The 12826-nt window shown below is 37.5% G+C and overlaps 1 protein-coding gene across 3 annotated transcripts in view; it reads left to right on the forward strand.

Annotated features, from left to right (window-relative positions):
* Window positions 1-12826, forward strand: part of FBXO11 (F-box protein 11) — a 70242-nt gene that overhangs the window by 24956 nt on the left and 32460 nt on the right. For all 3 annotated transcript variants that reach the window (XM_015621787.2, XM_015621786.2, XM_015621788.3), the window contains exons 2-3: window positions 9677-9804; window positions 9918-9999. In XM_015621787.2, coding sequence (XP_015477273.1) covers window positions 9677-9804; window positions 9918-9999 — 210 coding nt within the window. The remainder of the gene's footprint in view (window positions 1-9676; window positions 9805-9917; window positions 10000-12826) is intronic.

A 12826-nucleotide genomic window follows, 5' to 3' on the forward strand; every position in this document is an offset into this window, starting at 1 on the left:
CAGTCTAATGTATTTATGTTTTCAGGGTACTCTTGTGAGTTACTATGTTCTTATAGTGGTATTTCACAGTTTCTTTGGGGGGTGTATGTGCTGGAGTTTCATTGGGTTTTGTTTTTTTCATTTCATGTGAAATTCTGTGTGTTGATTGTAGTACTAGGGCAGCAGGAGAAAGATTGTGTGCTTGTTTAATATCAGCGTAGTAGTAAGGAGAAATAACCAAAAAAGGGAGCAGATTCAATATTTTTTTTCCTTTTGTAGTTTGCACAGTTGTCTTTTTCTAGAGACATGCTTCTTGAACATCCAAAATTGTGAGGAGTGTTAGCACAAGGTATGTTTTCCTCCCAGCTATCTGTCAAGGTTACAAGGTCCGTATTTTTTCCTCTGGACTGTTAGCGGTGTTTCTCTGCTTCTTCATAGACTAATGGTCATCTTAGAAACTTTGCTTGGTACAGTAGGGAAGAAAGCCAGCCAAACCCAGTAAGCTGAAAAGTATTGTTAATACAGTTTTCCTCCTTTTGCTTCTTTCTTAGAGGAAATAATACTAACTATACCCCAGCACACAAAAAGAGCTGTCTGGCTTTTCATCTTAGTTGTTTTTTTCCTTAGCCTTTTTGCCGCTACAAGACAGATCCGTGACTGCCTTTCCTTGTCATGCTAGGCATTTCAGGAGCTCTTTTAATTCTGAAACACTAAACCAGGAATTTCCAAAGGTTCATCAAAACTGCTCTTTGACATAATGAGGTTTCAGCTGGGCCAATGTATTGATAGATGTCAGTCACTTCTGATGGAGAGTCCACAGAAGGCAGATGGCTTTGCATGGCAAATATCTCCAAATCTGCTACTACACTTAGTAGCAGGAGATACGGGGGTTTTTTCTGCCTGTGTTACAACAGTGCTTTGCAGATGTGACACATGACAGCGAAATCTGTGGGAGGCTTTCATTTCCTGAAAATTAGGTGAAATGATGGTGCCCAGAGATGGTGTTTTACAGGGGTTATGCTTGAATAGCTGCACTGGTGTTAATTCATAATGAGACTAGTGAATTGTTTTATTGCTCTTTCAAGAGGAGCCATGTTTCTCTTGGTTTCCCATGGATCACAGAAAATTTCTGTAAATGGATCAGTAGAAAACTTGAAGTGTAAGTTCTAGATGCGTTAGGTGAAATCTCTTCATTGTCATTGGATTTACTCATTCCTAGACTGTAGGTTTGCCCCAGATTTTTTCAAAGATACCAGAAACTCAGCTAGAGAAGAAATGAATAGTGTCCTGCTCCTTCTTCAGTTCAGCAGTGCTAAAGGGGGTGAGGCTGAAAATAATTGCTGCCAGAAGTTAATACAAAGAGGAAATCACAAACTTCTAATTATTTTTCTGGAGCTATTGGTATCAAGTGTATCCAGACTTAGTCTAATTAAAGAAGGTAAGGCTTCTGCTTCATAGTTCAGCTATTCTGCTTACTAGAAATAATCTGTCCTCACAAATAAGTATCTCTTAGTAATTTTACATATGCTAGTTAGAGCATTTTTCTCCTGAGTTTTGGAGGCTGGTTTTTGTCCTGGTAAAGTGCAGCCATTTGACTGACATCATTGCTCATGGAAGCGAGTTTTCTGGGTTTAAATTTTTTTTTTTTTTATTTGGATGTTTTTTTATTTGCTTGGTTGTTTGTTTTGGTGAGGGTTGTGTTTGCTTTTTTTTTTTTTTTTTTTTTTTTTTTTTTTTAAGTACCAATGACTGGTTCCACAATTCCTCTGTTTACATGTTCTGGTGACTTTGGTGTTGCTATTGGAGCATCTATAATCCCTTCCTGTCTGAGAGACACTTTCCTAGGATGTGGTCACAAGGTTCCGTTCTCACCTCTTTGTTCAGGCACCTTGAAATACTTTGAGAAGTTGAAGTATGAGGATTGATCAGAAGCATCTTCTTGGTCAGAATCAAGTGGCAATTCTTGAACCTATTTCAATGTTTTTTATTGTTCTCACTGGCAGTGTTTTTCTAATGAGGTGAAAGATGCAGTATTTCAGCCAGAGAGGGAGATGACCATTGAGACTGGTAATCTGACTGCCCAAGCAAATGAAGCAACTTGGCCAGGTAGAAATTTGAATTGGTCCTACTTGGAGCCTTGAATATAGTTGTCACAATAGAAAAAAAAAAAAAAAAAAAATCACCTTGTAGTAATAGTGGATTTTACTTATTGTCATTCAGAAATGTAACAATAAAAGGCTCTTGGCACTGTATTTCTGACCCTTAAAATTTACTTGGTCAGCTTTTTCACTATAGCATCGAGGAACCATGCAGCAAGGCCACAGCTTGGAAAGTATTGCTTTCTTAATGAGGAATGCACCCAAAAAGGGTTCCTTGTCCCTTCTCAATGAAAGCTTGTCAGAGCAGAAGTCAAGCTGCCTATTAAGCAGGGAGGGAAGTTCCCTTAATACTTGTGCAGCAGCCACCTGGAGAGTTGTTTATTACTTGGCTAAATGTTGTAGATGGTGCTATAACACAGTTATTTTGGAAAACAATGTAATTAAAAAAACACTAGAAAATAAAGTTTGTCTTCTAATTCTAGTTTATCAGTTCTACATGCTAGTGCTGATCATTAGAGCTGCTTGGACTAAGAAAGTGGTCTTTTTCTTACCTCTCTAAAATGAGTTAACAAGTAGCTCAAGTATGCAGGTACTTGCACAATTATTCTGTATGTCTAATAAAAATGTGCATGTTAATGATTTTTTTTTAGAAATTCAGTCTTTAACCTGATATTAAATATCTCTTTTGGGGGCATGGTTGTAGAAAGAAACCAGAATTTTTCATCAAATCCTCATTATCACTTTTTGATCCTGGCTTCTGAAAAGGAATATATTCTTCATAGTAGATGAAGGGTTTTTAAACTGGTATTAATACATGTTTTTTGTGCTAGGTGTTTTGGACTGTGGGCTCCCTCAGGAATCAAGTGTAAAGATGTGAATAGCTATTTGTAACTGTTGATAATTTTTTAAGAAATATAGATGAGGACAAGTTTTGGGCTTGCAGCCAGTGTATCTTTCCCAGTTGTCTCCTTTTCTATTAGTCTGTTTTGTGCCAGCTCTAAGAACTTAAGTTTTTGCCTTGCTGTGTACACCGTGTTTTCCTATGCAGCATTTTGGGGGTGCTGGCTGACCTTGCAGACCTGTGAGGGGGCGTTGTCTCTCTGTCTGGTTTGAGTGACCTGTGTGAAAGTTGTCGGAGTGGGCTTCACAATGTGCTGAGGAGAAGAAAAGATCCAATTCTTAGGATTTCACAGAAATTAGTTTTTATCTAAGAATAACATCAAGAAATAACTTTAAGAAACTCTCTGTGTAGCTAGAAGTAGTTGCTTTTCTTCTTGTAGAAAAGACTTCTAAATACGTTGTAAAATAACATGAGCTTCTGGATAAACACAGATAGAATTTGAGCGTCTGATCTATTCTTACTCTTTTTAGGTCATCATGACTGCACGACCTATTTCCAGAGAGAGTAATAAGATGTCTTATTTTGGGTATTGATGTTTAAAAGCTTAAAATTTAAATGCAGAAAAGGTGCTTGTTTGATTCTTTGGGTGGAAGATGGTGTGGTATATGTGCGTTTCTTATGTTTTGCTCTATACAAGTACTTGACTTCAATAATTTTTCTCCTCTCTTTCAATTTAAGAAATAAATTTCATACAGGAAAATTTTAAAGTCTTCACATAATTTCTGTTTATTTTATAACCTGTTACAAGCTACAGTGGGCTTTGGATATTTTTGTATGTCTTTGGTTTATTGTCAATAATAAATTGTGTGTATATTTAAAATATCCTAGTAGTCAGTAATGGTTTTTGTGTCTGGTTGTTGCTTCCCAGAAGGCAGAATCTCTTTATTCCATATGGTGTTCAGGAAGTCTGATCTTTCCATAGTCTTTACGAAAGCATACATTTTTAATGTTAGGTCTCTCCCCTTTCCAATCTGAGAGCCTGCTACTGTGAGTAGCAGTTCTGACTCAGAATCTTTGTCTTGCAGGGTCTCTTCCAGTACCAAACAGCTTTGTCTCCAGTCAGAGGTTAATCCTTCTCGTTGACCAGTGCCATCAGAACCTTACACAAAATTACTACCTTTTAGATTTTACTTTTCTGTGAGCTGAGCTGCTCTGGATAATGCTTGAAAAATACTGCAGGGTTTCTTTCTATAATAATTAAAAAATGTATCACAGTATTTTTTAATATCTTTGATGTTAGTAGTAAATGAGTTTGCAGCTCCATATTTTAATACCATGTTTTTAACATTCAACATAAAATGGAGTAGCTGTAGTTTTTATGGCCTTTTTTTTTTTTTCAAAGTCCACTGTAGTGAAGTGGTAAATGATCACCACAATGCTTCTGCCTTAAGGACATGTTGGATCTGAGCTCTGTGAACTTTGCATGTCATCTTTTTCAGTTTTGGAGGATTTTTGTTGGCTTTGGGTGGGGGTTTCTGGGTTTCACTTGCTTTTTTGGGTGTGGGTCCTAAGCTAGTTTTTTTTTCTCTTCAGAGAGGTCCTCAGATAGCTCTCAAAAGAAAATGGTATCCATTTCAAAAGCAACCTTAAGCCATCCATAATTTAAACTAATCCTTAAATGCTGCCTGGAATCAATGGGTAAGCCTCTACTGGTGTGAGAAACCTTTGCTCTGAGATACAGAGCAGTATGTGCAAATTCTATATTGAGTATCTTTCATGTTTTGGTACTGTATCTGCTTTCAGATGTCAGCCACTTGTTAGGAATGTTTTCAAGGACACAGGATGAGTGTCAGTCACACTACTGATGCATGCATTTATTTAACAGCTCACGCCCAGAGACTTGCTCCTTAAAGAAATATGGTGGGTGGGTGTGTTCTGCTTGTTTTTTGGGTCTGCAGTTTGTTGCAGAGATGTTGCTGTAAGTGCAAATACAGAGCTGCCTTTATTTCTGTTCTATAAGTTAATTACCTTCATTGTTAGCTCTCTTGGGAGTACCTTCCTCTCTACTCCCTTAAACTTGTGTCATTCTCTGTTGGAATTTTGTTCTTATCCTGACGTGGATCCAATCAAGTAGTTGAGCTGTCATCTCACAGGCTGGCAAGATGCTTGATATGGGTTTTGCCAGATATGTGGCAAGATGAGCTCAATCCAGAGCAAATGAGCTGTATCAGTTAACATTTTAGTTGCTTAATTCGTGTTTTCTTCTAGTTATGAAGATGGACAGTGTTGGATTTTTTGGTTGTTTGTTTCAATAGTTTATTTCATTCTAAAGTTTTACTTGTTCTACTTAAAGCAGTGTTTAATTAACTCTTCCTGTTAAAATTTGTTTGATAGGCAAGACAAACCATGGCTTAATTCAGATAGGTTCAGTATGGATTAATTTATTTTTCAGAGCTGCTCTTTTAGATCTACTCTCAATTTGATACAGATTTTCCTGTCTTGGAACTGGTTGGTTATGTTCTTCACTGCTTTTATCCCCCAGCCTGCAGGAGCAATTTCAGTGCTGTGTCACCCCCAGGACTCTGCTTTTCTTGATTACAAATCTGTGGTTGATTTTGCTCCTTCTGCCCCTTTTGGGGAAGGTAGAGAAAACCAGCACAAAAATGTGATGTTGCAGGGTAAAAACTTAAGTGATCAAACCCTAAAGATTAGTGTATGAGCTGTCTTCCTTGGCACCCTCTCTCCCTTTTTTCCTTTTTTACGATGAGTCTATTGGGGGAATTTAAAGCTTTTTTCTTTTTATTTTAAAGAATTTATGAACTGTATAGTCATCATTTATATTTATGATGCTTTTTGGAAATACTACCTGAATGCATATAAGGTAGAAATGAAGCCATGTGCACATGTTTTGGAAAAGATGTTGTGGACATGATAAATTTTCTCTAGAAATTACCTAGGTGTGTGTATTTTTAAATAAATAGCTCTTGACAACACTTTGTCAGTTCTTTGTAACTTATGTCTTCATGGAACAAAAGAAGTCAATTGTATATATTTTTTTTCTTTATTTTAATGTATTCACTTCCACAGCATCTGTGGAAATGCAAAACACTCTCAACAGCAATTGCTGGAATGGCAGATTTTTCTTATTCTTTTACTCCTGGAAGTATTTTTCCTTTTTGTGGTCTTTTGTGGGTCTTAAAGCTTATAATATTACAGTTCAGGTTCATAAGTAATTTTGAACTCTCAGAGGAGATAATTCTTAATTTAAATTTAGGTTTTGACCTCTCAAGAGTCACAAAGTTCAGTAAACATGATTTTATTTAAAATTACTTTATCTTACTGTACAGTATAATTGGCATAAAATATTCGGGTAAATATTTTTATTTGAGAGCAGACTCAGCTTAATTTAATCTCTTAAAAACTGCAAACATAATGACTTGGTTAAAATTGTGACAGCATCTGGCAGTCATTTCAGCAGGTGTTTGTATGATGATATTAATATTACACATGCACTCTTCCAAATTTGTTTATTGACTTTTATGCTTCTATCATCAACAAATGTGATTATAATGGTTTTTATGTATGTTACTGCCTGATACTGTTACACTTTAAAATGGGGTTTACCAAAATATTTTGGAGGCACTGAGCTTCTGTATTTTAGAACAGATATTTCTGCTCTAAAGCAAGTGTATGTTGAAGTGTTTTTTAGGGAAGGATTTTCAAAATGGAGCTCTTGGAGTCTGGTTTAAGAGTTTCTTGCTCAGGGAAGGGCAGTGTGCAGGGTTGAAGTATTACTTTGTGAGTAGCATCTCTCTGAAGGCTCCCAGTGTAGCTGCTTTAGATTGTTCAGGGCTTACCGGGAGCATCTGGAAGGCTAAAACCAAGGCTGCTGCTCTAAGAGATCACTCGACCTTCAGGTTTCTTGGTACTGTTTCACTTGGCAGTAACTACACAGGCTGCATCTGTGGAAAAATAGGATCAGTTGTTAATCCTGAAGTGTCAGAAATCTCTGCATAAGCCCCTCAGAAGTGTGGCAAAAACTGCTTAGGTGAGAGGCATCATGGTACCCTTCCCTCATCTTCCTTGGTGGTGTTCAGATGGAGAAAGGAAGATTTTAATTCTTCTGATACTTGCTGTGAGTGTGTACCTATCCCTTAATGTCATTGTGCTAGAAAAGTGATCTTTTAGTGGGACTCCATTTTCCTAAACACACTGCAAGAAAATGAGTGTATTTCTCTTCTGCTTAGTCAGTCCTTCAGTGTATCAGCCAAACTGACCTTCCCTTCCATTTAGACCACAGGCTTCTGCTGTCTCTTTCCAGCAGCAATATGTCTGTCCTTTGTGGCCCCCATGGGTGTTCTGCTGAAGACCTGATAGAGGTTCCATCACCTACTGAGAGATCTATGTTTTTTTCGCCCCTGTTATCTTTACTTATTGTGGTATTGCTGTGTTTCATGTGGCAATTTTGAACTGTGGTACTGACCATCCAGAATGGAGGGAAAGCCCAGCTGTTCTGTCATCTTGTGTCTTCTGCACAAAATAGGGGAGCAGTGGGTGGCTTGAGACACCATGCTCCAAGTCCCCAGGTAGCTTCTGGGGGAAATTAGCAAGAGTAATCATAGGTACTGTATCAAATCTAAAATAGAAACAAGGGCTGCAAAATCGATCCCTGCTGCAGTGTCTGAGTACATTTGGGTGTTTTGCTGTGGAGAGCCTTGGGGCTGATGGTGCCTAAATTCATCCTGGCAGGGTCTGCTTCACACCCACGGCTGCTTTTCTGCTCTGGTGTGCCAGGGAAGGCAGTGAGCTCTCCTGTAGCAGCTTCTGTCTTCTGCCTACCTTGTTAAATTGAGAGGGTGTTTTTGATCAGAGATGCAAAGAAATGGGTAAAACCAAGTGACTGAACCATGAGTATGCATTAAGTCTGCTCTGAGATTGCTGACCTCCCACAGGCTGTGATCCCCATGCTGGGCCAGACCTGCCTTCACAGGAAAATTCACTACAGTTCATCTCTCAGTATCCTTTAGGCTTTTTGCATAATTCATAAATACTTACCCTTCCTAGGTAGTGAAGTGGTCAGATGTGAGCAGCAGGCAAGGTGTGTGAGCCAACTTCTAGCTGAAGTTTTGAAGGTGGCTCTCTTTTAAAAAGTGGTGGGTCTTGATTGAAATTTCACAGTTCACTTCTGTCCTTAAAAACCTGTGCTGTTGGTGGGTCTTCCCAGTCTCATGGTCTTGTGGCTGTGCTGAGCTGGACCAGCTGCTGGGCTGGCTGAAGGCTGATCATTGAGGTACTTGCAGGTTAATTTTCAGGTGGATTAAAGAGCTGATGGAGCTCTCCTCTATTGCTCTGACGAGCCTGTGTGACGGTGTACGCATCACCAGTGAACTTCGCATATCTGTCCTGTATTTGAATGTTGTGGCAGTGTTGTGTTCTCTAATGGTACGTGGCAAGGTTGCCGTTTATAAATATCTGCTAAGGAAGGGGAAAATAGTTTGGGGTTTTGGTTTGGTTTTTATCACTGATGTAGCAGCTCAGGCTGCATGCTATGTATAATCCAGTATAACTATAATGTTTTGTAATTTATGTCAAAAAAAAACCCCAAACCAGAAACCCTAAGGAAAATCATGAATTTAAGATACTGAAATGCAAGTGAGTCTCTTCAGAATTGCATTGCTTTGTGGTTTTTTTCCAATACTACTGTAGCATTGGAAGACTAGGGGAGTTTTATTGGTGGCGCATTGAGTTCTTTTTTGTGGATATTTTTTTTCTTAACATTCATCTCTTCGACCTAATATATTCAGAAAAACTGCTGGCTCTGTGGCATTGTTTTTATGGCTATTATTTGCACATCACATTCTTCCCAGTTCAAGAAGAAAAAGGCAATTAAAATAAAAAGGAAATGCAAAATTGTTTTCTTGCAGTTAGGCATCTGCAGAGAGTATACCTTTTTCTTAAGTGGAGCTGGTTTTAATTTATTTTCTAGAAGCTTTTTGTTCTGGCCTTTTTAAAATTCTTGCAACTTTATAACGTAATGTTAGTTATAGGGCATGCAGTGATGAGTAATTACTTCTTGCTTATTTCAAGTATGTTCCATAAATATATGAACAGGGAAAATTGAAACTAATGAATCAAAACCTTTAAAATTATACTCATGACACTTTCTGCACTTCTTTTTTAAAGGGCAGGGAGAAAATATGCTCTTACTTTTTCAAGTGTAATTTAGGTGAAGAGAATGTATGTTTATTGAAAGCTACTTCCATTTTAGAAGGTTTTGTGTGCTGGCCTGAGGTATTCCCAAAATGTTTGATGAAAACTCAGTCTTGAGTTTGTACTAAGTGCTATGTTTACTGAAGGATTTCTTGATATCATTTAGTTAATAATTGACACTTCAGTGTTCCTCATTCTGCTGATAAGTGTTAGATAAAAAATTTGAAGTGATGAGGTGATTGAATTAGCATAGTGGATTAAATGCTTGGAGAGAAACTGAATACCTAGGGTTTTTGATTGTTTGTTTTTTTCTTAAGCTCCTTTTGGTGTAGATCCTGTGTATGTATGGAGAAAGTACACATGAAGTAACTTAGATTTGTATGCTGTGATATTCTGATTTTTTTTTCCTAACTAGAAGTTCTCTGTTCTCCAGCACTTCCTCCCCACCCAGTGTACATACCTGAAAATTTCTGTAGCATTTTCCTGTTATAAAGCAAAACTACAATTCCAATTACCAAATTTCTTTTCTTTTTTTTTCTGTTTGCAGATGATGATGTGCCTGCAGATATGGTTGCAGAAGAATCAGGTCCTGGTGCACAAAACAGTCCATACCAACTTCGCAGAAAAACTCTTTTACCTAAAAGAACAGCTTGCCCTACAAAGAGCAGTATGGAGGTAATTTCTTTGGTTTTAATTGTAAAGGAGATTTTACTGTTTCAAGAATATGAAACTAGTTAGTATTTTTCTTAAGTTATCTAATGCCTGAATTTATTCTGGTTTCATTAAAGGGTGCTTCTACTTCAGCTACTGAAAACTTTGGTCACCGAGCAAAACGTGCTAGAGTATCTGGGAAATCACAGGATTTATCAGGTAATAACTTTTGTACAAAAAAGGGGCGAAGGAAAAGGAGTAGACATTTTAACGTCACACATTCTCCCACACACATTGTCCCCAAACTATTTTTCTGTGTGTTCTCCAACTAAGAAACAGCAGTGGGGAAAAAATACCAAAACAAAACTAAAAGCTTGTTCTGGACTTGAAATTTGGTAGCATGATTTTAATTGAAATTTTCAGAATCTGATCCTTTGTTCTGTCTGCTTCACTGCAGGCATGTTTTAGTTGTTTTTTATTCTCATAGTGCTGTGTAGTTGTATCTAAGCTACTGTTAGGAGCAATAATACTGCAATGCTTAATTGCCATTTCTCGTATTGATGACATTGTTCTATTGCATTTTTAGGGGTAGTTTGGGTATGTTATAGCTCTTCATTGTGGAGAGAAGGGAAAGACTTGGTATGTTTGTAAATAAAAAAAACAGATATACCTGCATACATAAGGTACATAGCTCTTTGCACACACCCCCTGCTTGTTCTGTTTTCTGTGTAGTTTTTCAATTTCTCTGCTTCTGTTCTTTTTTGTCTCCTGACACACTCTTCAGTTTCAGGAGATTTGCTGTCACTTTTGCCTGGAAAATCAACACCAACGCTTGCCAGCTCCCATTGGTGTGGTTTCTCCTGCTTTTCTTGCTTCTGTTTTTTTTTCTTTTAGTCCACATCTCCCTTAATATTGTGAATTAAAACTGAGCAGCTGGAGCAAGGCTCTGGGTCTGTTTTTATTGCTTCTGTTGAGGTCTGCCCATTCCAGCTTCTCATTTTCTCTGTAGCATAGTTTTTGTCTTTTTATATCTCTGTCTTTTTCCCCCTTCATTTTATTTTCTTCCTCTTTGATAAATGCTTAATCTCAGCAGCTGTTTAGGAACTATTTAACTTCAGATATATATTCTTGAAATAGCCAGAACCAGTTGGACATAAACGTGTGTCATTTTGCATTGATTCATTTCCTGATTGTTCTCTGGAGCCTTCTGCAGAGTTGTCTTGTCACAGACTGTTTCTCTTGACAGTTCTTAGTTTTACTTCCATTTCATTCACTTTTTTGCTGTGTTCATCATTGTGCTTTTACTCTCCTCCTTTCTTTAGTGAAAATGTGTAACTTTCCAACATGAATGACACTGATTTCCAGAGGAATTCTCCATGCTTTCACTGCACATTCCATTTGTTAGATTCTTGAGCTAATGTGGGGAAAGTACAGGGATTGTGGAGGCTTCTCCAGCATGAAATTAACAGAGGAATTGTAAACAGTGATTTTACAATTTTACTTTTAAGACCGTGTTCAAACCACTTGCAATGTAAGGAAGGCGTGTCCTCCTCAAACCATTTTCTATTAATCTCTTTCCCACTATGGGTGACAGTTATTTTTTATTCTCCCTGTAGAGTTTCTAAGAGGTTCCTCTAAATTTGTATGACTGTTGATTCTTGTGAGATTTATTTTAACACACAGTCCTCTTCACCTCTCAATTTTTGTTGGCATAGGTAATGATAGCTGTTGTAATTGAGTTTAAGACTTTGGATTGCCATGAGTGGTTACTGTGCATTGTCATCTGAGCTGTACAGGTGTTTATTTTAGAACTGTAGGCAAAATGAAGGCATGTGGGACTGTAAGTACAGGAAAATTTCTTGGTGGAAAACCATTCCTGGTTGTACAGACTCTGAGTGGAGGAAAATTCAACCAAGTTGAAAGGAGAAATGCCAGTCAACTAGAGTTTTCAACTGGAGTAGAGCCAGGAGTTGGAAAAATGTGTATTTTAATACAGATTTCAGTTCTGCTGGGAGTGTTGCTGTTTTAAATTTCTGTTTTCACTGAACTATGGATTTGCAGTACATACTGAGACTCGAGGTCGTATCGACTCACTGATTGTTCTGTACACTAGGAACATGCATAAGTTTACAGAATTTACTGACTTTTTAAATTGATTTTTTTTCTTTTCCTATTGATTTCTTAAGATGATTTCCTAAGATACTTTCCCAAGAGCAATACATGCTATGTTTCTGACATATTTCTGTTCCTTAACAAGAAAAGATTTTTACTAAATATGTCCTTATGGAGCAAAAGCTATTTGCCTCCATCTTCTCCACTAAAATGGAAAAAAGAGGCAACCATATAAGACAATTTACAATTTTGGATTCTTAGCATGGCATTCTTTGTCTTTGTACAAAGAAGGGAATTCACTTTCAGGCAGCTTTCCCTGCTCTTTGTCTTGGTATTACTTTGCTAGTCCCTATCAGCTAAGTGATCAAAACTGAAACTGAATTAGCTTCATGCATATCCTGTGGAAACTGAATGACATAACTAGCTGTGTTTCTGACTTTCAGATGTGCAGTTTATTAACTCTTACTAAATCATAAATAGTTCTACTGTCAGCTTACATTGGGATTGGTGATGACCTCTCGCACTTCATTTTTATGTTTATTCTTGTCTGATTTTGACACTTATTTGGAAAACTGGTTGGGTTTCTTTTAATATGAGTATGCATTTTGTACATTACCTTCACTTCATCAATAGGTATGAAACTGTCAGGAGTAGGAGCATGTAAATGCTTCTGATTTGGTGGCCAGACAAGCCTTTTAAAACTGTTTTGGCTCATTTTTGTAAACTGAGAGGAAGAACACATTGATTACATCCTTGCTTTGACACATTACTGAAAGACATCCAAGATGTGACGTGTGGATTTATAGAACAAAAGCATGTAGGTCTCTCTTGGATACAGAGAAGTCTTCACATTGAGAATCAGATTACCTTTTTCAAATTATACTGGAGAATTTCACCTGGTAATCACTATATCAGTGATTTGAGTGGAGAAATC

The sequence above is a fragment of the Parus major genome, chromosome 3 (assembly GCF_001522545.3).
Source record: "Parus major isolate Abel chromosome 3, Parus_major1.1, whole genome shotgun sequence".
Classification (NCBI taxonomy): Eukaryota; Metazoa; Chordata; class Aves; order Passeriformes; family Paridae; genus Parus; species Parus major.